The sequence below is a fragment of the Doryrhamphus excisus genome, linkage group LG10 (genome assembly GCF_037039965.1).
Source record: "Doryrhamphus excisus strain RoL-2023G ecotype Guam linkage group LG10, RoL_Dexc_Guam_v1.1, whole genome shotgun sequence".
NCBI lineage: Eukaryota > Metazoa > Chordata > Actinopteri > Syngnathiformes > Syngnathidae > Doryrhamphus > Doryrhamphus excisus.
This window is the reverse complement of record NC_136366.1, coordinates 12,353,734-12,380,319: the sequence shown is the minus strand read 5'-3', so window position 1 is coordinate 12,380,319 and position 26,586 is coordinate 12,353,734. Positions and strand designations below refer to the sequence as shown.

At 41.2% G+C, this 26,586-nt stretch overlaps 5 protein-coding genes across 9 annotated transcripts in view; 3 read left to right on the top strand and 2 right to left on the bottom strand.

Annotated features, from left to right (window-relative positions):
- The first annotated feature begins 65 nt into the window (after nt 1-65).
- On the top strand, nt 66-10,444 carry prodha (proline dehydrogenase (oxidase) 1a). The gene is made up of 14 exons (XM_058056250.2): nt 66-507; nt 574-782; nt 2,678-2,712; nt 4,145-4,294; nt 4,411-4,475; nt 4,964-5,080; nt 5,149-5,228; nt 6,087-6,168; nt 6,871-6,963; nt 7,049-7,195; nt 7,304-7,479; nt 7,560-7,658; nt 7,756-7,844; nt 9,584-10,444. Exons 1-14 carry the CDS (start codon nt 169-171, stop codon nt 9,772-9,774), a joined length of 1,872 nt encoding a protein of 623 aa, XP_057912233.2. The 5' UTR covers nt 66-168; the 3' UTR covers nt 9,775-10,444.
- Nucleotides 10,445-10,572: 128 nt separating this feature from the next.
- Nucleotides 10,573-15,425, top strand: gal3st1b (galactose-3-O-sulfotransferase 1b). Its single transcript, XM_058064779.2, has 2 exons — nt 10,573-11,838; nt 14,011-15,425. Exons 1-2 carry the CDS (start codon nt 11,819-11,821, stop codon nt 15,251-15,253), a joined length of 1,263 nt encoding a protein of 420 aa, XP_057920762.2. The 5' UTR covers nt 10,573-11,818; the 3' UTR covers nt 15,254-15,425.
- Nucleotides 15,426-15,820: 395 nt separating this feature from the next.
- uqcr10 (ubiquinol-cytochrome c reductase, complex III subunit X) lies at nt 15,821-16,465 on the bottom strand. The gene is made up of 2 exons (XM_058064782.2): nt 16,283-16,465; nt 15,821-16,106 (listed from the first exon to the last, which is right to left on the bottom strand). The coding sequence occupies exons 1-2, from the start codon at nt 16,460-16,462 to the stop codon at nt 16,059-16,061; spliced, it is 228 nt and encodes a 75-aa protein (XP_057920765.2). The 5' UTR covers nt 16,463-16,465; the 3' UTR covers nt 15,821-16,058.
- A 156-nt stretch (nt 16,466-16,621) lies between these two features.
- Nucleotides 16,622-19,345, top strand: zmat5 (zinc finger, matrin-type 5). The gene is made up of 6 exons (XM_058064780.2): nt 16,622-16,772; nt 17,070-17,207; nt 17,292-17,354; nt 17,433-17,513; nt 18,960-19,068; nt 19,141-19,345. The coding sequence occupies exons 2-6, from the start codon at nt 17,081-17,083 to the stop codon at nt 19,280-19,282; spliced, it is 522 nt and encodes a 173-aa protein (XP_057920763.2). The 5' UTR covers nt 16,622-16,772; nt 17,070-17,080; the 3' UTR covers nt 19,283-19,345.
- A 3,122-nt stretch (nt 19,346-22,467) lies between these two features.
- Nucleotides 22,468-26,586, bottom strand: part of cabp7b (calcium binding protein 7b) — a 44,307-nt gene continuing 40,188 nt past the window's right edge. For all 5 annotated transcript variants that reach the window (XM_078794137.1, XM_058064578.2, XM_078794138.1 and 2 more), the window contains 4 exons: nt 25,195-25,338; nt 24,988-25,100; nt 23,371-23,518; nt 22,468-23,294 (listed from right to left, as the gene is read on the bottom strand). In XM_078794137.1, coding sequence (XP_078650263.1) covers nt 23,167-23,294; nt 23,371-23,518; nt 24,988-25,100; nt 25,195-25,338 — 533 coding nt within the window. In that variant the 3' untranslated portion in view covers nt 22,468-23,166. The remainder of the gene's footprint in view (nt 23,295-23,370; nt 23,519-24,987; nt 25,101-25,194; nt 25,339-26,586) is intronic.

Here is a 26,586-nt window from a genome sequence, read left to right as displayed (position 1 = left end):
AAATCGGGGTGTTGTGCAAAAGGGGCTGTGGTGGTGGTGTTATGTAACTCGAACAAGAACCGCCCCCTCCCACTTCAGAGGATAACATTGCGCAACTTCATAGCTCCTTCTACTTCACAGAGGCGCGCGTTTTCCAGACAGAAGTCATCGGAGGAGAAGAGGGAAAACATGTCGTGCGCCAAGATCGTGTCAGCTCTCACCAGAGCTAACAATGTATCCGGCAAAATTCGCCTTTGTTCTCGGAGATGCAGGTCCACAGTGGCGTCCACGAAGAGCCAGCAGCTGGAGAAAGAGCAGGACGAATGTGCCGTGGTGGAGGCTGAGCCCGTGGAACTCATCAGCCAGGGCAGAAATACACCAAAAAACGGACACAATCTGAGCAAAATCGACATTGACTTCAACAATACAGAAGAAGCTTATAAAAGTAAGGACAACATTGAGCTGCTGAGGAGCCTCTTGGTCTTCAAGCTTTGCACCATAGATCTGCTTGTGGAGAAGAACAAGGAGGTGAGAGGCAAGCATGTTGTCAGTTTCCACTGTATGAGCGTATTGCAACCTTATTGTTGTCAACAGTTAATGGAGCTGAGCAAGAAGCTGCTGGGTCAACGGGTGTTTGAGAAGCTGATGAAGATGACCTTCTACGGGCAGTTTGTGGCCGGGGAAGACCACAACGCCATCAAACCCCTCATACAGAAGAACCAGGCCTTTGGCGTTGGCGCCGTGCTGGACTACAGCGTGGAAGAGGACTTGACCCAAGAGGAGGCCGAGAGGAAAGAGATGGAGTGAGTTCACGTTTGACCGGACATTGTTGTTTCATGTTAAATCCTGGACTCTGCTGGGGCGTTAAACCAGCTCGTTTCACTATTAACAGAAGCGGCTTATGTAACATTCATTAAAAAAAAGGAAAAAGCACAACTTACTGAAAGAAACCTCCTCATAATCCAGCAATCATGTGATTAGTCTACTTCCCATTTTATTGCAGTAATTACAGAATCATTATTTGTACATTTTACGGTATGGTACAGTACACGCTGTCCGTCCACAATGTTAGGTACACTTGCACAATCCATTCAGATCCTTTGTATTTCCATACAAACATGAACATTTCATTATTATCAGATAATAATAAACTAACCAGTAAACACAGTTACAGTTAATCTGTAAAATACATTTTTTCAAACAAAAAATATAACAACACCAAAAGCAAGCATATGTTAACACAGTGATTAACAAAACAAGATAGAACAAAAGAAATGCCTTTATTTTTAACTATTATGACTAAACTTCATAAAAATTGGTGTACATTATTGTTCCCTTCCAGCTGTCTGGTATTCACATATTCATTTCCATAGCGTGTCCGCACATGAAAAAGCAGCCTCTAGAGAGGCAATCAGCAATTTGTAGTCACGTTGTACAAACTAGCGTTAGTAGCTAAACTTAGCCAAATGGCTATCGTTAGCTGACAACAAATGTAACTCTTTGGGTATAGCTTACATATTCAAAGCAGGAAGTAAGTTAGAAAGTTAGCGCCCTTCAAGTCAGCCCATAAACACATAGTGAAAACTTAATATCAATCAAAATGAGGCAACTTTTGTCTAGTTTTGAGATTGAGGAACATTTGAAAACCACATATATCACATTTATTTCATATAAGTTCTTCAAGTGTCGATTATTTATGCTTGTAGCTACCTCATAATAAACATATTGTTAAGTTAATATCATATTCATTCATTCATTCTCTACCGCTTGTTCCTCACGAGGGCCGCGGGGGCGAGAGGCGGGGTACACCCTGGACTGGTGGCCAGCCAATCACAGCGCACATATAGACAAACAACCATTCACACTCACATTCATACCTATGGACAATTAACCTAGCATGTTTTTGGAATGTGGGAGGAAACCGGAGTACCCGGAGAAAACCCACGCATGCACGGGGAGAACATGGAAACTCCACACAGAGATGGCCGAGGGTGGAATTCAACCCTGGTCTCCTAGCTGTGAGGTCTGCGCACTAACCACTCGACCAATGTGCCGTGCAGCATATATAATATCATATATTAGTGGAAATAATGCATATTTTTATCATTATAAAGTCAGAATTAGGTGTACCTAATGTAATGTCCGGTGAGTGTACCTGTGTAGGACCTTTCAGAACTTTACATTTTATTAGTTACTTAAATAGAGCCTTCCTTATCTGGTGTTTTCATTATTTCTATTTCTTATTGGACTGCTCCATTAATCTCCCAATTTCCTGTTATCAATTATTATCACACTTGGTGCCTTGTCTGACCTGGGTCATTATCAAATAAGCAGACTAACACAAACAGTTTGTCAGGCAGGAACAAAAAAAAAACCCTTGTGTGTTATTAGCTGGTTGGGACAGACCCCTCTCCTCTGATTGGCTGTTCAGCCTGTCGTGGGGCGGTACTTGAGAAGTCCTGTTGCCTTATACAGCAATGTACTGACTCCCTGCAAATGTTATGCAATTGTCTTAATAGAGGTAGCCACATGTTTCACTTTGTGTTTAAACACTAAACGGACATCCCAAATGCACAAAAAAAAAGTTTGTTGGTGTGATATACAATAAAAACTTTTCATTTCATAATGTGTCAGCAATGAAGGTTTCTTTCTCATATAATCATCGTACATCTCATGCAACTCTGTTTTTATTTTGCAGTTCATGTGTGTCTCAAGCAGAGAAAGAAAGTACAGGTGAGTGTATTAGTTGTTACGCTGCATTCAATAAAAATAAAAAGTATAGTACCAAAAGTTTAGAGACACTTCCTCATGTTATTCAATGAGAAGGTGTCTCCATACCTTTGACCGGTATTGTACATGTTGTTCTTGTTCCTGTATGCTCAGTATGGAACATTCTGTGGACTATTTGTTTGCTCCAGTGCAACATGAGTCACTATGAGTAAAGGTTATGGTATGTTCAGCCATATAAACATAACATGATCTTGCCAGGAATGGTTATATTGGGACTCTTAAGGGGGAGCGCCAGGGTTCTGGAATGAGCATGTCCAGACCGGCTAATGACTGATAACCATATTTTGAATAAAAAAAATAAAAAAATGTTACACTTAGGGGGAAAACGTGGGCTGATAAATTGACAATAAAAGCACAAATACTGCGGATTTCAGAATACAACAGATGGACGGAATGATACAGCACTCTACCTAAAATACCTGATTTTAATAAAAAAAATTTATTTAATAAAAAAATCAAAAATCGTTACAACTATAATGATGAAAATTGTAATTTTAATGATGATTATAATAATGGTGATAATAATAACAACAATAATGGTAATAATGATAAAGATTATAACAATAATGATAATGATAACAATAATAATAATATTACAATGCTAATAAGAACGGGAAAACAAGACTGTGACATGAACATGATTATATTTTGCAAAAAGGGGTAGGCATTTATAAGCTTTTGCTTCAGCCTACTCCTTTTCGGCTTGTGATCAGATAGTTGGATACAAATTTAAATAATGGAAAGTTATATTTTGATTGATGTAAGAATGCACTGTAATGTTTCATATATTTGCCCAAATAAAATAAAATAAAAATAGATCACTCTCTGATAGTTTTACTCAAAATTGTTCATTTAAAGCACTCAGTTTGAACTCAGTATGCCGTATAGAGGCAATCTGGAAGATCTGGGTTTGAGTCCAAAAACGTACATATTGGGTTAATTGGCCACTAACTTTAATAATGATTTGGAGTGCATGAGAAAGTGGAAAGTAAAAAGGTAGCTCGTTGTTGATGAAAAGTGCTCAGCTAGCAATAACATAGTTCACCGTAAACAACAGTACGGAAAGTGTAACACCTTTGAGTTTCGTAGCAACATTTTAAAGCGCAGGCAGACATACAGTAGATGAAACTGCTGGATTCTGACCATTCAAGATACTTCAAATGTGTAGTTACGGTGATAACAAACTGCATCGGGAAGTTGCCTACAGCCGCAGCTTTTGAGAGTCTGGCAGTTAGTTGCTTTTGGAGGTGACTTGAATAGTTAAGTGGATCATATATGGCAGTAATACAGTACACATTTTCTATTCAGTGTATAATTCTTACCTTTTCTCAAGGAGAAAAGACTTAATGGTGGTTTTATTCTCCTCACCCGACAGATGCTCAACACCGTGAGAAGAAGTACAAGGCTCATCGGCAGTTTGGGGACAGACGCGGGGGTGTCATCAGTGCCCGCACGTATTTCTACGCCGACGAGGTCAAATGTGACAACCAAATGGAAACATTCATCAACTGCATCAAAGCCTCTGGTAAAGAAAAAAAACATACATCCTGTATAAAAAACATATATGGATCATACAGTATGTTTCACTACAATCACAATAAGACACTCGTAAGAGTCACAATGTTTTCCTTCTAATTTCAGGCGGTGCTTCTGCAGATGGCTTTTCGGCCATCAAAATGACAGCCTTGGGACGCCCACAGTTCCTTGTGAGTGGAACGCAATGTCCCTGGTATTATCTGGCAAGCCCAACAGCGTTCAGATGATTGATGTGTCGGTAGCATGAGGGCTATCTCATCCAGTAGTCATACCTCTCAACATTTGCATTAGAAAATAATGAAAATATTACGGGAAAATATGGGATAATGAAGGTAAATAGGACAAAATCTGATCTTCAACGACAGTTTTAACCAGCACCCCCGTTATTAAGGGGGTAATTTGGTCGTTTCCTGTGGAAAACGAGAGGCTTGACGGGAGAGTAATGATAGTTTATCTCATTACGGAAGTCAATCATTTGCTATTTATCTCTTAAGTTATCACACCAGTCTATACTTAATACGCTGGTGCCAACGTTTATGACAGTACAGTATGTTTATTTTGCCTGCAAAGACTGACCTAACTTAGACTATCATAAATAATCACATAATCTTATAGTAGCTATAATGTTTAACAATCGTCTTTTCTTTCTTTTACATAGCTCCAGTTTTCTGAGGTCTTGGTCAAATGGAAGCAGTTCTTTAAATTCCTGGCAGCCCAACAAGGCAAATCAGAAATGACGGCATTAGAGCAAAAACTGGAGCCGGACCAACTCAAGGTGAGGGTTAAGGAATGTTCAATTATTGGAATAAATAAATGATTATTGGTGCTAATATTTGCTTGTAGGAAAGTTTGACCAGACTGGGTGTTGCTGCCGAGGATGACATTGAAAACTGGTTCACTGGGGAGAAGCTGGGTCTGTCTGGGTAAGGGGAACCATTGGAATTTTAAGGACGCAAAGATGCAAAAAAACGCTAGTCAAAGATCTTTGTACTCTTTTTAAAGACCCGTTGCAAACACACTAGTGTGCTGTTTTAAGGATCAACAGCAAAAACAGGAGTCAAAGATCATCTATATATCAGCGGTTCTCAACTGTTTTGGCTGCAGGACCCGCCGTCACCCTTCAATGACAAGTGGCCACCCAAAATGCATGACTTTCTTTAAATGTAAATCTCTAAAAAATATCATAAATTTACTACTTTTTCAAATAAAATTACAACTAAATTTTTTTCATAATATTCCAAATTTAGGGCGACACGGCAGTCGAGTGGTTAGCGCTCAGGCCTCACAGTTAGGAGACCCGAGTTCAATTCCACCCTCGGCCATCTCTGTGTGGAGTTTGCATGTTCTCCCTGTGCATGCGTGGGTTTTCTCCGGGTACCCCGGTTTCCTCCCACATTCCAAAAACATGCTAGGTTAATTAGCGACTCCAAATTGTCCATAGGTATGAATGTGAGTGTGAATGGTTGTTTGTCTATATGTGCCCTGTGATTGACTGGCGACCAGTCCAGGGTGTACCCGCGCCTCTCGCCCAAAGACAGCTGGGATAGGCTCCAGCACCCCTGCGACCCTCGTGAAAATGAATGAATGAATGAATGAATGAAAGACCGCTGCCATGTACTCAAAGCAGTCAGTGGGTCAGGACGCCGCCAGTTGAGAATCAGTGCTTTATATAAAAACAGTGGACCTCTGCTGTTTTTAGAGATCGACTCCAAAAATGCTAGTCAAAGACATTGCTCAGGGATCTGTCAGTAATAACCTGCGGCTTACATCTTTGTTTCTAGAACCATAGATATGCTGGACTGGAACAGTTTGATAAATGACACAACCAATATCTCCAATCTTCTTATGGTGCCAAACCTTGAGGTAAGTCAGTCATGGTTACCTAAAAATGTAATCCAATTTACCTAAAAATGTCATCCAATACTTCTCTCCAAGAGAGGAGAAATATGATCTCAGGGAAGAAGTACATTTGAAACACTTCTATGCTAGGACTACGTTAAAAAGCCATAGCATTTCAGTATGTGGAATCAAACTATGGAATGGATTGAGTAAGGAAATCAAACAATGCACAACGATGAGCCAATTCAAGAAACAATACAAGCAGTTGATGTTTGCTAAATACAAGGATGAAGAGTCTTGAACCAGTCATGATGTGCTGTATATATCACTATATTGACACTTACTATGGTACACATTATGGCATTGGATGGTCATATCACCTTGTATTTCGGTATGAGCTGCATTATTTAAAAAAAAAACAACTAAACTGTATTATGGAAAGCAGGAAGTGAACAAATGTAAGAGTTACTGATTGTAAAAGTACCAGATGGAGGGGTAGGATTTAATAAGCTTTGCTTCTTCCTACTCCTTTTGGACATGTGGAACTGGGAACTCATTATGGGATGCACTCAATTGTAATCTGATGCATGTTCAAATGAAATAAAACCATTACCATGGCTCTGTATAAAAAGGGGAAGGGGGGTACTGTCAAATTCCTTGTTAGTGTGCCACAATATTAACATTAGGTATGTATTAGCTATACAAATATGTGTGTGTGTGTTGCAGACGGGCAAACTGGAACCTCTGCTGAGCACATTTACAGCTGAGGAAGAGCGCCAAATGAAGCGAATGCTGCAAAGAGTGGACATTCTAGCTAACGTGAGCATAATAACCTTTAACCTAAAGTGAATATTTCATTATTGTTGATGGGATCCTTATCCTCCCCCCCTCGTGTGCATCAAAGTACGCCTTGGAGAACGGCGTGCGACTCATGGTGGACGCTGAGCAGACGTACTTCCAGCCAGCTATCAGTCGTCTGACGCTGGAAATGCAGAGGAAGTTCAACAGAGAGAAGCCAATCATATTCAACACCTATCAATGCTACCTGAAGGTCAGGACGCAGTGGATTGATTAATTCATATTAATTACAATAATTACTTTACTGTACTGTACCTTTAACAAACAACAGTTAACTATAACAATAGTTAAATAATTTCAGGAGGCCTATGACAACGTGACAGTGGATGTGGAGCTGTCACGCAGGGAGGGCTGGTACTTCGGTGCCAAGCTAGTCCGCGGCGCCTATATGTACCAAGAAAGGGCCAGAGCTGAGGAGATCGGCTATGAGGACCCGATTAACCCGGACTATGAAGCCACCAACAGGATGTACCACAAGTGAGTTGCGCCACATGGGTACGCTTATACGGCGGAAACGTTACCTCACCGTGTGGCGTTTTTTGTTTTTTTTTCCCCAGATGCTTAACGTACTTGCTGGAGGACATCGAACACAGCCGGAAAGCAAACATTATGGTTGCAACTCATAATGAGGACACAGTGAAATTCACTTTGGAAATGTAAGTTGAACCTACACGTAACAAGGATATTTCTGCCCCCCCTCAAAAAAAAAATGGAATGTTATGTAAGACCTTCTCAACGTGTGTTCTTTCTCAGGATGAACAAGATGGGCCTTTCACCCACTGAGAATAAAGTCTACTTTGGACAGCTGCTTGGCATGTGTGACCAGATCAGCTTCCCGCTAGGTATGTAACCCCCCCCCCCCCCCCCCCCAACCAAGCTCTGATTACCACCAATAAACAGACGCGGTGGGATCACGGAGGCTTGCATCACACGCTCATGTGGCCACGGTGGGCTTTGAAGAGCGACCTTTCAAAGGGACATATCTTAGGAACAAACGACTTATCAGTGTTTCAGTGATGCTGTTAGGAGTCCATAGTGTACTAATGACTAATAAAATCTGGGGGGGGGTTTTCTCCCTTTTTCATGGTGCATGGTGCCGCCAAACAAGCTTTTCTTCCTGTCACTCACGCCTGGGAGAGATACAGCCTAGTTTACAAACTAAGAAATGTTTTGCTACCGATACAAATTAAAAAAAATTTTTTACTCAGGCACCATGTACTTCTCCCTTAGTTTGGAATTGGGCTTTTATTTTGCATGATGCCAATCAAAAAGTCTGTGTAATCCCAGAAAGTACATTCATTCATTTTCTTCCTCACGAGGGTCACGGGGGTGCTGACCCTATCCCAGCTGTCTTTGGGGCAGCTGGGAGGCGGGGTACACCTTGGACTGGTGGCCAGCCAATCACAGGGCACATATAGACAAACAATCATTCACACTCACATTCATACCTATGGACAATTTGGAGTCGCCAATTAACCTGGCGGGGCGGCACGGTTGAGTGGTTAGCGCACAGACCTCACAGCTAGGAGACCAGGGTTCAATTCCACCCTCGGCCAGCTCTGTGTGGAGTTTGCATGTTCTCCCCGTGCATGCGTGGGTTTTCTCCGGGTATTCCGGTTTCCTCCCACATTCCAAAAACATGCTAGGTTAATTCATATTCAATTGAATGTGAGTGTGAATGGTTGTTTGTCTATATGTGCCCTGTGATTGGCTGGAGACCAGTCCAGGGTGTACCCCGCCTCTCGCCGAAAGACAGCTGGATAGGCTCCAGAACCCCCCGCGACCCTGAATGATTGAATTAACCTAGCATGTTTTTGGAATGTGGGAGGAAACCGGAGTACCCGGAGAAAACCCAAACGGGGAGAACATGCAAACTCCACACAGAGATGGCCGAGGGTGGAATCGAACTCGGGTCTCTGAGCTCTGTGGCCTGCACACTAACCACTCGGCCCCAGAAAGTACAATTTCTTATTAATAAATGTAATATTTTCATAGTTAGAGCGTAGAAAACCTGTTAATGTCCTTCTAAAAACTATGATTATTATTAGAGCCTTGTAAACATGAAATAGCACCCTTACAGTCACTTTTATGCCGTTATTTTTCTTTGTTTACACCACATATATCGGTGTAAATTTGGTACGAAAGTGCATTATTTAAAAAATAAATAAATAAATAAATAAATAAACCTTAAACTGTATTATGGAAAGCAGGAAGTGAACAAATGTAACAGTTACTGATTGTAAAAGTACCAGATGGAGGGGTAGGATTTAATAAGCTTTGCTTCTTCCTACTCCTTTTGGACATGTGGAACTGGGAACTGATTATGGGATGCATTCAATTGTAATCTGATGCATGTTCAAATGAAAATGAATAAAACCATTACCATTACATTGCTCAACTCTAGCATGCAGGCTACACAGATTACTACATGAGCAAGCTAAGTAGCTTGCCTCCATTTAATTTATTCTACATTAATAAAGGTTATCAAACAGAGAGGCGAAGAAGGACCGAGTCAGAAGCCCAAAAACACGCTTCACTATGTCACCGTCATGACAATAGTCCTGTCTCCTCGTATCTCCAGGTCAAGCGGGTTTCCCGGTCTACAAGTACGTCCCGTACGGCCCGGTCAATGAGGTCATCCCCTATTTATCCCGCCGTGCCCAGGAGAACCGCGGCTTCATGAAGGGCTCGCAGAGAGAGCGCAGCCTGCTGTGGAAGGAGCTGAAACGCAGGCTGCTGGGAGGGCAGATCCTCTACCGCCCCATCTACTGAGTCACATGATGGCCTCAGGCACTTATTACACTGTTAACTCTATTTTTTAGAGTCAGATTAACGTTGTTTTTTTCACTTGAATTATGATATAACACTAATTGTAGGTAGTATTTTATAAGGGTAATAAGCTGTTTAGATGATAATTCGTAAATATTTAAGACAGAATAATGCTATAAGGCATTAGCAGGAACAGCTAGCGCTAGCCACTCATTTACACTATTAAGTCTTTATAAACAGATAACTAATGCCCTTATTAAGTATATGAAATCATTTAAGTTAAATACAAGTACCAGTGATATGATTAATAAGGAGCTACTTACATAACATAGATAAAATGTTCCATTAAATGATGGTATTTGTATAATGGTAGCAAGACAGGTTTAAAACACTGTAAATGAAAGCGTATAAGGGAGACTTAGCTGTCTAATTAACTGGTAAGTTCTTTTTCATAAACTTAATAAGTTAAGGTGTACTCTTATCTTGCACATAGCTATCACTCCAAAGTGCCTTAAAAGATTCTTTTACGTGATTTATGAGAGACAGTCAGCCATTACCTGCAACTGGTTTGTTTTGTATTGTAGCCTAGCACTGTAATTATTGGGATTTCAATTGTACAGAGACATAGCAAATATTCTTTATCACCATCAACAATGTATGTATTTTTTCTGGACATGTTTCAGCGACTTATTTGTTATATTTTATGTCCTGTAAGTAGTTGTGCTGGAAGACAATTATCACACACACACACACACACACACACTCATTGAAGGTTGACATGGTGTCACCTTGGCCTCCGGTACATCGTGACCTCACACGAAAAAAAAACAGTAATTTGTTGTTTTGACTGTAAAGGAGCAATACATTGTGTGAAAGGAGGCATGACACAAGCAGTAGATTTTGTCCAGCCATCCATTTTCTATGTCACAAGTTTGCTGGAGCCTACCCCAGGTGGATAAGAAAAGCCAGCCCCGCACATTTCGGATTTGAATGTAAGTTAACAGTTAATGTTAAAGAAATAAAATATGAAATATGTACTGCTATCCAAAAACCTGCGCACAAATGACTAGTGCTATTACTAATGTAATGCACTATTTTGCCACAAGGGGGAGTGTCATAATGTGCATGGCTTCAGCATAGACGACAGAAGACATACTGTCCTGCTGGAGAATCACGTTGGACAAGAGCATTCATTTTCTACCGCTTATCCTCACGTGGGTCGCGTGGGTGCTGGAGCCTATCCCAGCTGTCTTCGGGCGAGAGGCGGGGTACACCTTGGACTGGTGGCCAGCCAATCACAGGGCACATATAGACAAACAACCATTCACACTCACATTCATACCTATGGACAATTTGGAGTGGCCAATTAACCTAGCATGTTTTTGGAATGTGGGAGGAAACCGGAGTACCCGGAGAAAAACCACGCATGCACGGGGAGAACATGCAAACTCCACACAGAGATAGCCGAGAGTGGAATTGAACCCTGGTCTCCTAGCTGTGAGGTCTGCGTACTAACCACTTGTCCGCCGTGCAGCCTGGACAAGTCTCATAGTGGGGTGAGGAGTCCTCGGGAACGCTTGGGAGTGTGACCAATCACAGTGGAGTAGGCGCATCTCAAGGAGGATGTAAATTAAACAGGAGTAAATTAAACAGTTTGGATGGGAAGCAGGATGTCTATGGAAGCACTGCAGAAAGGTGCAGAATGTGGAAGATCTAGAAAGCATGTTTAGCCTGATGTTTAAAGCCTTCAAACGTGATAATCAACAGAACAGTTGGTAGCAACGGAACAGTTGTTAGATGGAAAATATACTCCCACGGCCTATGTTCTGTGTAATAAGTATATAATATAGTATTGTACATCTTATGTGTAATATACTGTATGTCAGGCGTGGCTAAGTACAGTAAGGTAATGGTAAGGCTGATATAGTGTAATATGGGAGGAGTGTGGAACAGCCAATGAGTGGGAATCCTTGTCTGGGGCATCTTTGAAGGCAGAGAGCAAAGTAAGATCATTTGTTTTCATTCCGGCAACCCTCCACCTGATACCATGACAACCGTCCTCTGCAGGTAAATACACGCTTTTGTTGACGTTGATGTTTCCTCTCATGATGATGTCGACTCTGTGACTGTGTGGACGTTAAGGAAGGATAAGACTTGAATTCATTGTTAGGTTTTCATTCCTTTGTCATTGACTTATAATGTGTGAAAGGTGACTCCATTTCCATCCCTTATGTTTTGTTTTGTTTTTTTAAGTCAGGTTAAAAATATAAATATGTTTAAGGGTAAACATGAGGGTGAAGTGGGCTCAGCAGTTTTCTTCATCTGTTGCATCTCTCCTGACTTTTAGGCTTTAGGCTTTTGTTTGTTTGGCACATAAGCTAAAAGTGATAATTAACTTAGGGAATCGATCATTGTAAACAGTGAACAGTTTTCATTTCATTTCATTCTCATTTTTCACCTAAAAACAGTTCAAAAATGAAATGGTGATAATAAAACCATACTGTGGGAACTGAACCTTCAACTTGCACAACACTGGAGGGCCATTCCTGAAAGCACGTGGCAAACAACCTGAGCTGTGATGAAAACGTCTTACCTTAGCATCACTTGTCGCTTTATCGTCATTCCGGAACGCCGTCATCCACACTATTTCACATATCATTCCTCACGGAGCTGTCCCCTGCTCTCCTGTAGGAAGTCAAATCAGTCGTCAATGACAACGCTAATAAACACAAAATGAATTTTTATTAAATGAAACTTTTTTTTTCCCACCCTCAGCAACAACTGTAATCAAGCATGAGTCTCTTCCGGCGTTGGTGAGGAATTTTGTCCCACTCATCTTTGCAGAATTGTTGTCATTCAGTCACATTGCCGGGATTTAAGATAAGATAAGATATGCCTTTATTCGTCCCTCAGTGGGGAAAATTGCATTGCACAGCAGCAAGAGTACAGAATCAGTTAAGCAGTACAAAAATACACAATATATATAAAAAATAAACAATATAAACAACCCAAGTATGAACAAAAATCAACAGTTTTATAGTTTTATAGAGTTATATACAAATACAGTATTTCAGATTACAGATTTCTAGCAGGAAGTGCCATTTTAAGGTCATGCCACAGTCCAAACTCCAAAGTCTTTATTCTGTTGTTCTTTAGCCAATCAGAGGTGGACTTGCTGGTGTGTTGTGGATCGTTGTCCTGCTGCAGAACCCAAGTTGGTTTGAGCTTGAGGTCACCAACAGATGGTTGGAAATTCTCCTTTTGGGATTTTTTGGTAGAAAGCCTGTTTTTTTTTTCCTGGTTTCATTTATCAGTCTTCCAGGTTCTGAAGCAGCAAAACAGCTCCACTCCATCACACTACCACCACCATATTTTACTGGTGCTATGTTCTTTTTCTGAAATGTGTTACTTTTACGGGTGGCACGGCGGTCGAGTGGTTAGCACGCAGACCTCACAGCTAGAAGACCAGGGTTCAATTCCTCCCTCAGCCATCTCTGTGTGGAGTTCGCATGTTCTCCCCGTGCATGCGTGGGTTTTCTCCCACATTCCAAAAACATGCTAGGTTAATTGGCGACTCCAAATTGTCCATAGGTATGAATGTGAGTGTGAATGGTTGTTTGTCTATATGTGCCCTGTGATTGGCTGGCCACCAGTCCAGGGTGTACCCCGCCTCTCGCCCGAAGACAGCTGGGATAGGCTCCAGCACCCCTCGCGACCCAGTCAAGATGTTTTCTTGCAAAATTGAAACAAGCCTTAATGTTTTTGTTCAGCAGTGGTTTTGGTCTTTGCCCAGTGTCTTGCCTGAGGAAGGTGAGGCCTGCCTGCAGTTTTTTTGGATCATGTTGTGGGTTCTTGGTCGTCTTGGATGAGTCGTCGCTGCACTCTTGGGGTCATTTTGATTGACCGGCCACTCCTTGGATGGTTCACCACTGTTCCATGTTTTCGGCATTTGTGGATGATGGCTCTCACTGTGGTTTGCTGGAGTCCCAAATGGCTTTATAACATTTTCCTGATACGTAGATCTCAATTAATCCCAGTTATGTTTTAATGGGGCGGGGCAAAAAACTGATGATTTTGTTTCCTTTTTAATAAGAAAAACTTTCATTTAAAAAATACATTTTGTGTTCAGTTGTGTTATCAATGACTAATATTTGACCTAAATCTGTAAATTTGCGTGGCTGTGAACGCTTGTTGGGAAATTATTATTAATAATTATTAATGATGTTTGTGTGTTTTCAGAATGTTGGCGGTCACAAGAAAACCCAAGTGCACAGCTGTGATCCTTTGGTTCCTATTGGTCAACATCATGCTGGCGCTATACTACATGAAAGTGCCAAGCCAAGATAGCCTCCAAGAAGACACCTGTGCCCTCAACATGCTCAGTAAAAACCTGACAAGACCTTCTAGAAGCATCCAAACAGGCCAGTGCTCCCCCGTGGGGAACATCATGTTCATGAAGACGCACAAAACGGCCAGCAGCACGCTCCTCAACATCATTTTCCGCTTCGGGCAAAAGCACCAACTCAAGTTCGCCTTCCCCGACGGACGCAATGACTTCTTCTACCCGTCACCCTTCCGGCGCTCCCAGGTGAAGGACTACCAGCCCGGTGAGTGCTTCAACATCCTGTGCAACCACATGCGCTTCCAACACCAAGAGGTGGCCAAGCTGTTACCTCCTGATGCTATCTACGTCACCATCTTACGCAATCCAGCCAACCTCTTTGAGTCATCCTTCCACTACTACCACAGAGTGATTCCCTTCACATGGAGCATCAGCGCAGAGAATAAAATGGCGGCTTTCCTCAAGAGTCCTTGGGAATACTACAGCATGGGTGCCTACAACTCATTCTACTTGAGGAACTTGCTCTTTTTCGACTTCGGTTTGGATAACAACCTGGACCCTGATGATGAAAAAGTGATGGAGTCCATTTTGGATTTGTCCACAAGGTTTCATCTGGTTCTCATTGCAGAACACTTTGAGGAGTCCCTTATCCTTCTCAAAGAGACACTCTGCTGGACGACGGAGGACATTCTATACTTGGAACAAAACGTTCGCAAGAAGTCATCCGTCACCCGCTTGACGCCAGAATTGAGGGCGAGGGCTTTGCGGTGGAACGGTGCCGACTGGAAACTCTACCAGCACTTCAACACCACCTTCTGGACCAAGGTGGAAGCGTACGGGAGGGAGAAAATGAAACAGCAAGTCGTGGAGCTCAGGAGGAGGAACGCTGAGATGAAAGCCATCTGTATTGAAGGTGGAGAAGCAGTGGAAGCCCAGATGATTCATGATAGGCGTTTTTTACCCTGGCAGCCCGTCGGAGGAAAATCCATCCTGGGGTACAACATGAGGAACGATATTGATGCCAAGTTGAGGACCGTCTGTGAGAGAATGCTCACGCCTGAAATACAGTTCTTGGCTGACTTGGGGGTCAACATGTGGCTTACTAGACTGTGGGGTTGGTTAAAGGATGCCATTTATTGACTCTCTTTGCATGGAAACTGAAGTCCTTACATTTGAGACTCCATAAATTACCACTATTTATTAAATTTTTTAAAACCGTAATAACATTTCATATTGGTATTTTATTTAATTTCTACTATGTAACAAGGGCCAATAAAGAACAAGCTGTGGGTCATACTTATCTTTGCTCCTTAAAGTAGCCTGAAATACGTGACACACAAAGACATCACGATAATACGTTAATTGACTGCACGATGAATAAAAATTTACTCTAGAATTTGACGCTTTTTCTGAGGTCGTCGGTTCAGCATACATATTCATGTATATCTAGGCTATTATCATAGGCTATAACGGTCCACTCGTTCGCATTTATAATTTATTGACATAAGATGAGCGAAATTAGTTGGGTTTTTTTTGCAGAAAAAAAGGCCCATTTTCGGAGAAATAAAATAAATGTTGACTATATAGAACTCGTAGTGCCCCCAGGGCTGGCAAGGAAGGTAAAACATGGCGATATACTAACTTGTCATTCAAACTTCCTGCTTGTGTTTTTTGCTGTTAAAAGTTAATATACTAAAGTCAAATTCGTACGACATTAACACGTTTAATTTAACAATTTACAACATGCGAGGTTGACAAAGGAATTAACAGGAATATGGATCATGATGTGACAAGCGTCCATTGCTCCATCTTGAGGGTAGTATGGTCAAGATTTTAGGCCTACTTGGAGCATAGTCAGTACATGGTTGTTGGATGTTGTTGTTCGGATCCAAGTCCAGGGTGGATGCAAAGTGGACGAGTGACACCCCGGCCTGCGTCCCCTTGTTTACTCGTCTTTGTTCTCGTAGTTGTGCTTGATGTGTTTCCATAGTTTCTGGTAAAAAAGAAACATGTTGTCATCCATTAGATGTGTGTCTCACACCGCAACATGTGCGAATAAAAACGTTACCCATAGGTGGCAATTGCGGACAAGGTAGCTTAGCTACGTTAGCATCGTTTCGCCCTCTACCTGCAAGGTCAGATTGTTTCAGCGCCAATAAGTTGACTTACCCCACGATTCATTTGCTCAAATATAGCGTCTCCGCCTTGATCGAATATCCGCTCAAAGAAGACAGCTCCAACCATGATGGTTACGGCGAAGGTGGACGTTCTCCTGAAGAGAAGATTGTACACGGTTTTTGTCAGCGCCATGTTTGAGACGGCTTCAGTCAAGTCTGTGCGCATGTGCATTGACTAACTTCCGCTTCCTTATAAAAAGCAGACGCCCCTTTTCGTTTTTAAAGTCACACGGTGATTGATTTGATACGGCTTTTCCGGTATAAGTAGTATTCAATTACATGTTTTGTCATTTCTGTCGTTTGAATTATGCTTAATATCCGCAAAAAGAAAGAACGCCATATTGTGACGCTTTAAGTCAGACGGTGCGCATGTGCAGGAATCATTTCCGCTTTCCTCGACCTACACGGCTTCCGTTGTTTGTACACACCGCAGTTGGTTGTGTTTAAAACACCTTTATTAATTGTAGTGAGGCTTGTGTGAGGTATGTAACATTTTGGTTCACTATTTTTGAGTCATATATGGTCTAGTAATTGTACTAAACATAGAAAGAATGTCGTGTTGTGACGGTGCATGCTAAATGTACAAACAGCTAGAAAACTAGCTTTGTTATTTGTTCTCTGGTTATAATGTACAGACTTCATCTGACATTTGTGTATTGTTTCCTGTTAACAATCCATTTTCTTTTTGCATGTAGGACTTTAACAATACAATAATAGTAATATTTTAGTATGTATTTCAGGGGGGTTTAAAAATATTGCTGTTATTTATACTCATCCAGCAAGCTGCGCCATGGGTAAAAGATACTACTGCGACTACTGTGACCGCTCCTTCCAGGACAACATGCACAACCGGAAGAAGCATCTCAACGGTGTTCAGCACCAGAGGGCTAAAAAGGGATGGTTTGATCATTTTAGAGGTGAGATTCAACTACCGTATTTACTTATATACTGGAATTATAATTTCTATGTATACATCTTGTTGGTTTTCTTTTTTTGGATAGGCTTTTCTGATATTTTAAAGGATGAACAAGCAAAGAAACCCTGCAGGAAGTTTCTCCAAAGAGGTAGCAACCATTATAAATTGAGCTAATAGAAATCATGACAGCATTTTTGTTTATACATGTTGTGCTTTTTGTTTTTAGGGGTTTGTGATTTTGGGCCATCTTGCAGGTTTTCTCATATGACTGAAATGGAGCTGATGAATTTAGAAAGGAAAGTGCAAGGTAATTTGTGACCACGTGATGGCGCCATTTTCTTGGTTTTGCAAATTTGTCACGCAATAAACATTCACAGACACGCCAGGATGGCTTGTCATATTGCACTATTCGTCACAAGAATAAGAGTATTCTGTGTAATGATAAAAGCTACTAAAACCTGGAGGCCATTGACTGCAGATTTGGTGGTAAAGAAACAATTTTGACATGCTACAATGATCAAATACCCGGCATTGGAAGTTCTCAAAAGGTCCTAGGATTACATAAAAGTTTAAAATGCTGTAGAACTTAGTGTTGCACTTGTGTGAATGTTAGTAATACTTTAAATATTGCTTGTGTAGTTAAAAAAAATGATGCTGCCTGCTTGACCCCACAAACAGTTCATTTCTAATTCCATGATCTCCTGTAGGTAGACTTAGGACTGTATTTTGACTGTAAAATACTAGATTTAGTGAATTGTTTAAGTTTTTGTATCATAATTGTATCTATTTTTTTGTTATTTTTTTGTATCTATATTTAAAAAAAACTGTATTATGGAAAGCAGGAAGTGAACAAATGTAACAGTTACTGATTGTAAAAGTACCAGATGGAGGGGTAGGATTTAATAAGCTTTGCTTCTTCCTACTCCTTTTGGACATGTAATAAATGTAATATTTTCATACTTAGAGCGTAGAAAACCTGTTAATGTCCTTCTAAAAACGATTATGATTATTAGAGCCTTGTAAACATGAAATAGCACCCTTATAGTCACTTTTATGCCGTTATTTTTCTTTGTTTACACCACATATATCGGTGTAAATTCGGTACGAAGGTGCATTATTAAAAAAACCTTAAACTGTATTATGGAAAGCAGGAAGTGAACAAATTAACAGTTACTGATTGTAAAAGTACCAGATGGAGGGGTAGGATTTAATAAGCTTTGCTTCTTCCTACTCCTTTTGGACATGTGGAACTGGGAACTGATTATGGGATGCACTCAATTGTAATCTGATGCATGTTCAAATGAAATTAAACCATTACCATATTTAAAAAAAACTTAAAGCAGGGGCAACAAATATTACATTAACTTCTAAATCAGCCATTTAAAATTTTGTTTTAATAAATAGCAATAATTAAACATTACTTTTAATAGGATTATTTCTGAACAATCATATTTGTACTTTGTTTCCAGAGCAAACTCTGACACCGAGTGCAGGCGCAGCAGTGATATATGATGATTGTCCACGCTACCATAAAAGTACCAAGAAAACAGTAAAGCTGACAAAGCACATTGTTGATATATTTTTATCATAAAAGGAGGCAGATTGTGGCTTGTTATATTATTAGAAAAATATGAGGGGACCTCGGGACAACGCCTGCTTGTCAAATAAATTGATGTTAGACAAATACAAGTGCTGCCTGTCTAGACGAGTGTAAATAAGTCATGTTGAGAGAATACTTTGGATTCTTTTATAGATGAACGACGGCACAGGGAGGGCTTAGAGGACCCCGTGATGCCTGAGCCCACTGCAGAGGATTGGCTCTCGAGGAGGGAAAAGAGGCAAAGTGGCCTCACCAGCAAAGGGTAGGTGCGGAACACTTCATGCTTGTCTGATTGTAACGTGACTATTGACTATTCAATCATTGGTGTGTGCAGGGATGCCACCGATATGGAAGACCCCCAGGAAACACACGGTGACGTACCTCCGCAGCTCTTCTCCATTCCTGATCTCCCACTTTCGCTGGTGCCTCCCCCCCCTGGCGGCTGGAACGTCACCGTCAACACGGAATGGGGTTGAAAAAAAACATCCCACTTTTCTTTGTGTTACCATTTGCAATAAAATGCTTTGTTTTTTTTATGAGTTCATGCATGCATTCATTCATTCATTTTCTACCGCTTTTTTCTCACGAGGGTCGCGGGGGGTGCTGGAGCCTATCCCAGCTGTCTTCGGGCGAGAGGCGGGGTACACCCTGGACTGGTCGCCAGCCAATCACAGGGTACATATAGACAAACAACCATTCACACTCACATTCATACCTATGGACAATTTGGAGTCGCCAATTAACCTAGCATGTTTTTGGAATGTGGGAGGAAACCCGAGTACCCGGAGAAAACCCGCGCATGCATGGGGAGAACATGCAAACTCCACACAGAGATGGCCGAGGATGGTGGAATTGAACCCTGGTCTCTTAGCTGTGAGGTCTGCACGCTAACCACTAGACCGCCGTGCCGCCCTATGTGAGAATAATGATGATGAAAGAATGGAAAGTGTGTAGTGTTTACGTGAAGAGACTCACCTCACAGGCACATGCCAACGTCCCTCCTGAGCATCTACAGGACCAATTCTACTAGACTTCTTCTGTGAAGAACAGCAACGAGGGCAAATGTGATGACAACCGTAAAACCAAAAAGTGAATTTCATCAACTCTCCTGGTTGCTCAGTACAATAAGGCAAAAAAAAAAAAAAAACGAATGAATGAGATGCTTAAGTGAAAAGACTCACCTCATAAGCCCCATGTGGCACATCCATCACATGGTCTTACAATACAGGGGGTTAACTTCTTTTTACACTTCTATAACCATATATGTACATCGGTGATTTCCTGTGGGGTAAAATGGAGTCGGAATGACATCACATGATGAAACAGTGCATTTTTATTGTCTGTTTTTATTGGCTGTCATGCATTCAGACACCACTGACATTATAGTGTAGAGTGGATGCATGATGGGACAACACTTTTAATGCATGTACATAATCATACATTGATCATCTTTTTCAAACAGATATCCAGCATTTAACTACATTTTTTTTTTCTCTAAAAGTTTTTTTTATTTTTTTAACCACCATTAATGCAAAAGGCACCGGATAGCATCCTATTGTTTTCTTTACAATTTCAGACAATTATTACACGCAAATGAAGACAATACTTTGGTACAATCACTATTATATTACGGTACATCCGTGATATGTTTACATGTGGAGGTCATGGGATGCCATACATAAAACAGCTACAGTTTTATTGCAAGAGTGATACTTCTTCCAGTGATTGAAAATAATAAGGAAAAAATATAATATTTGTTAAAGAAAGTAAGAATATAAGTGCATGATTTTTTTTATACATATATATATATACACAGAAATGCCTGGAAATTATACATCAGCAACCTGATATGACCTATACATTTTTAAATATATATATATATTTTTTTTTTTACAAAATAATCTGCCTTGAAGTGAATGTGTCACCTTGTCAAGTAAGAAAATATAACCACCTTGAAATAATAATAATATATTTTTGGAATGATATGTGAAATTATTGTTCACAGCGTCACTGCAATTAAAGTTATATGAATTCAAAATAACCTTTACAGGAAAATGTCAAGTTTTCTTTTTGCAGTGGTCACTTGTTAAGTTGCATAATTATTATTTTGATATATTTTTTAAATGCAGACATCAGCATCCAGACTCTTATTAAGTCACACACACACACACACACACACACACACACACACACACACACACATTTACTTACAAGTTGGGATGTACATGCAAGTGTACATTTACTATAGTTTAGTCGGTGTTTGGCCGTTATTGAGTCTATTCACAGGAAATATGCTTCTTCTCTGTGGCAGGGCGTGGGCATACTTAAAGAAAAATGGTACTGAATAGAACATCAAAACATACATATGTCTCGGTTTATTTAATTACCGTCTTATATTCATCGAAAGGATTTTCCAGGAAGAATTCATTCATTTCTAGCTCCCGGAAACATATGGTGTCTTTTTGACTATTGTATTGCATTGTTTACCATGACAATCACGTACAACTGCTGATTCGCTAAGGGGGAGATAAAAGCAGCTGAGCAAAATGCGGGCTCACTATTTGACAAGTAGGTGGTCACTACCTTGAGTCGTATCGCGGATAATTATAACATCATCCTACCCATCATTCACACCATCACCCACAATCCTTATGTGAGACATGAACACACGTTTTTCTCTTTGCTGGATGCTGTTAATATTGAAAAAAACTGCAATTTTATATACAGTGCATTGTTGCTGGGTGCTAGGCAGACCCAGCTCCAGTGAAACACTAATCCACCAATTGACCTGGGGGCCACTGGAGCTAGGGTCTGGGCAAGGCTGGGCTGCATCAGGTTTTCCAAAAAAAAAACAAAAACAAAAAACCTGCATTTATTAAAAACAGAAAAATATACAAACTTTTTCAGTGCTTTGGTTCCGATTTTCTACAATAAAAGCTCTGATAAAACATTCCACTGTTCTCAAATATCTTAATTTTTATTTTTCTGCACAAAATAAGATGAAAAATAAATAAATCAAGATTAAAGAAAACCAATCAGTAATAAATAAATATAATAATAATAATAATAAAACGGCAAATAATAAAAACTTAAGAAACCACATATAGTTGGTGGGTAGACAAATTATTTTTTTCAGATTAAAATGAACAAAGCATTATTAGAGCCCTGTAGACATGACAAAACATGACTATAGTCACATTTATACTCTTTTTATTTACAACATATTGCGCAACTGCAGGGTCTTGAGACAGAGAAACTAGAGAGCTAGCGACCTAAACGGTAGCCTTCAAGTTATTTCCTTTAAACTTAAATAGCCAAAAACTTACCACTTCCACACGGATAGGGAGGGTAACTATTAACAGTTATTTAACCTTTAACATGAACATTAATCAAACGTAATAATTTTTTCTGGGTACATGATACCATACAGCATCCATATCAAACTTGTGCGGGCCGCACTAACATTAAACTTTCATATCAAGGCGGGGGCCTCAAACTAGTGTCCTGCGGGCCACATTTGGCCCGCGGGCCGCGTGTTTGAGACCCCTGCACTAAGCCATTCTCATAGCAAGTTAGTACTAGTGCTAAACGTTTCATGGACAAAATAAAACAGTCACTTACGCTGCCTCACTGAGATGCTGAGTGATGGGATGGCTGTATCTTCCCGCACAAGACTCATGCTCAACGGTTGAAAGCTGGTAAATTCAATTCCAATTGACTGCCGACGCAACAACTCCAGTAGCTTACGTTACGAGACGTTGGGAGCTAGCTCGGCGCTGTGTCACTATGCCAAGAAAGTAGTTCTTCGGTGTTAGGACCTGCAATAACAATGCCGCTGCAGCTTGGTTAATACATAGGTCACGTTATGTAAATATGATTTTTTTTTTTTAGTTTTTGTAGGCAGAATAGGTGCTTCCCGTTATGTGCATTGCTAGCTCGTGCTAGCCGCTTTTCTCTGTTGAGAATGCACTGAAAAGGAAAAGATGTGTTTTGTCTCACATAAGGATAAACCATTATTAAACTTGGAGGGGGAGGCAACATTTTGTGGGGAAAAAAAGGTAACCATTGTGTGATATTTCTCTACAGATTTCATTAAATTTCCTTGTATCGTCGTTATTATTAAAAATGTATATTTTAGACAATAAATCTTAGCTGTCTTAGATCCAAGAAATGCGGTTATGTCATACAACATGAAAAGATTTGTATTGCAGTGAATTGCGACGGTTTTCGAATTGTGATCAGCCCTTGAAGCGTCTCGCTGCTCGGTCATGTGACTCCTGCTGACATACGGATTCTATAGAAGCTGGTGAAATGTTGAAAAACAAACAATATTTGGTTTATCGCTAAGTGATATGAACATTCACTTCATCCCTCGTCTTAGCATTTGATTGGCGGCAATGAGCATGACGCTGATGATGAACGCAATGGCGAAGGCACAGATCAAACTTTTACGCACGCACGTGTGTTTCTCCTGTTGTGTTGGGCTGGCTGTGGAAAGATGCACACAAACATGGTCAACGTTGGCCCTAAAGAGACTTTGAAGGGGTCGGGGGACAGAACCTACTGTCAATGTTCACGTGGGACTCGGGACTGTTCAGGTGGCTCTCCTCAGTCATGATGATGTTCTCGATGTCCTTCATGGTGAGGTGGTCCCGGAAGGTGTCGTAGAGAAGCCTCTTCAGCTCGTCTACTGTCAGTTTCTGCATGTCGCACTGAGGGAAGAAAGCAGGAGGAATTGAGGAAAACATGGCTGCTCTGGAAGATTTACTGACTTGGTTATATGGCTTAAGTGGCAGTTCAAAATTGTTTCCAATAGTGCTATCTATATGGAAAAAGGTGTCATACAGGGGGCCCGCATACTAAATAAAAATACAAATGGTCTGTGGGGGGCCATTTTTACATTTATTTTCTAAAAAGGCTAATCTTTTATACCCTTTTTCTTGAAAACCTCTTAAAAGTCAAGTAAAGGGGACCCACTTTTCTGACCTATAAATGTAGTTAAAAAGTTGTATTCTGGTGTTAAACCATGCCAAAGCGTCAGACAATTATTTGGAAGTGAGCCCTGAAAGAAGGTTTGGATGGCTCCGCACGCTGGCTTTTACAGAGTTCTACTGACGTCAACACAGCCCGGGGACACGCATTGGACCAGCCCTCCCGCCTGCTTCACTGGATTAATGCCTAAATGTTTGTTCGAACATCAGGAAGAAGTGGTTGGAGTTTCTGACTCCTAGACTTCACCTGTTAACTACACCGGACTGCTTTGTGAACAACGAAGCCGGACGATCCACCAAACTGTTTGACCGTTACTCTTCATGTTGAAGAGTCAGAAGAGCAAGCTGTAAGTAACGATTTATCAGTGTTCCAACTGTGTTTATTTTGTGTAAGTAGTCAAACAAAAAGAGCTCGGCAGCTGTCAGGAAGTCCTCTGGAGCGCTCGCGTGTGTGACCAATCACAGCGGAGTGGGCGTACCTAGAGAAGCGCCGGCGGTAAATTAAACAGACCGTTTTGGGCTGGGGAAGGAAGAAATCTATGGAAACAGCAGAAATAGCTTTCTTATTAGTTCTCCGATAGAGCAGCTACACACAATAACCCGCACGGGGAACTTTTTTAGATTTTGCAGAATCTGCACCTATTCCAGCTGGATTTCCATTGATTTGTGCTTCCTGCCAACTTCCTGCCATACAGGCATGTCTACTATGCTGTGATTGGTCACACTCGCAAGCGCTCTCGAGGACTTCCTGACAGCTGCCGAGCTCATTTTGTTTGATTACTTACACAAAATAAAACACAGTTGGTGCTTCCTAACTATGAACCATATAAGGAAGTCTGCCCCTCTGTGACATCACAAAAGGGGCAGTTTTACCATGCCTTTTGAAACCCAGCATTTTGAGCCATCCCAAACTTCTTTCAAGGCTCACGTCCAAATGCGCAAACCTCATTATCTGAAACTTTGGCATTGTTTAACACAATAATAAATAGGACGCAAACACATGGAAGTCATCATCATGACGCCAAATTGCAAGAGCAGGGATTTCAGGGACTTGGGTCATTTCTTGAAGGATCCAAGCATGTGTACTAGTTTTTGTGTGATGTTGTCCCCATGAGTGGTTGCATTGTGGAAGTAGTTGATGTGTTATATGTCATTATGAGGATCAATAGCGTGTTAGCGGCCCAACCAACCTTCCAAAACACAGAGTCAAAGTCTGCCCCGTGGAACTTATCCGGCATCCCAGCTGCTGACAGTTTGGGACCGAGCAATGTGACAAACTCGTCAAACCCCACCTGACCGTCGCCTGAGATGACACACACACACACACACATACACAAACAAAGCGGTCACGTCACAGACATGGGATCAAAATGAAATGAAACACACGTGAGGCTCACCGTCCATGTCCAGTCTTTGGATGATGACCTCCAGCTCCACCTCGTTGGGCATGTAGCCCAAGGAACGCATGGCCATGCCCAACTCCTGCTTGGAGATGAAGCCATTCCCATCCCGGTCGAACACTTTGAACGCCTCACGGATCTCTAATGAAAGAATAGAGGTAAAAAGAAGTGGCTATATAAATATTTAAGTAATATTACTCCTCACGAGGGTTGCAGGGGGTGCTGGAGCCTATCCCAGCTGTCTTCGGGTACATATAGACAAACAACCATTCACACTCACATTCATACCTATGGACAATTTGGAGTGGCCAATTAACCTAGCATGTTTTTGGAATGTGGGAGGAAACCGGAATACCCGGAGAAAGCCCACGCATGCACGGGGAGAACATGCAAACCCCAAACAGAGATGCCCGAGGCTGGAATTGAACGCTGCTCCCCTAGCTGTGAGGTCTGCGCGCTAACCACTAGACCACTGTGCCGCTAAGTAATCATTTAAATGCTGTAAAATATGTATATTAGTTTTTTAAACAACAGTCAATAATGACCTGTAACCTTGTAAAAACATAAATAATTGTTCTATTCGGATTCTTTCTCCACAGTTTGATTGACATGGACCCCTTTGGCTGTTCAAAGATTGTGTTTCATCCGAGTCATGTGGGAAAACAAACAGGCCTTCCTGTTCAGAATGCAGTAGACATCAGTGATCAGAGTCCAAAAGCTGCCAGACTGACTTTTAAGCACAATTGCTTGTGACAGAAGGCGAGGCGCTACACTCGCTGTGCCTTTCATTAAGTGCATCTTTTGGCAAGCGCTCTCTTTTGGCTGATCTCCTCCACAACCTGCATCCCAATATTCTCTTGGAGGTGCTAAACAGAGCAGTTGCACATCTGCAATGTTTAAAAAAAAAAAAAAACGCTAATATTTTGCATGTTAGTGGATATCAACCTGATAGTAAGCCACTTTTGTTGGAAGATTGCTTCCAAAAAGAGATTCATTGATTCATTTTCTACCGCTTTTCCTCACCTCTGTTCTTATATGAAACATTAACGCATATTTCTTTCCCTTTTCTGTGCATTATTATGCCACAAAACTAGTTAATATGAGCTAGCTAACAATGGATGTCATTGGGTTGCAGGGGGTGCTGGAGCCTATCCCAGCTGTCTTCGGGCGAGAGGCGTGGTACACCCTGGACTGGTGGCCAGCCAATCACAGGGCACATATAGACAAACAACCATTCACACTCACATTCATACCTATGGACAATTTGGAGTGGCTAATTAACCTAGCATGTTTTTGGAATGTGGGAGGAAACCGGGGTACCCGGAGAAAACCCACGCATGCACGGGAAGAACATGCAAACTCCACACAGAGATGGCCGAGGGTGGAATT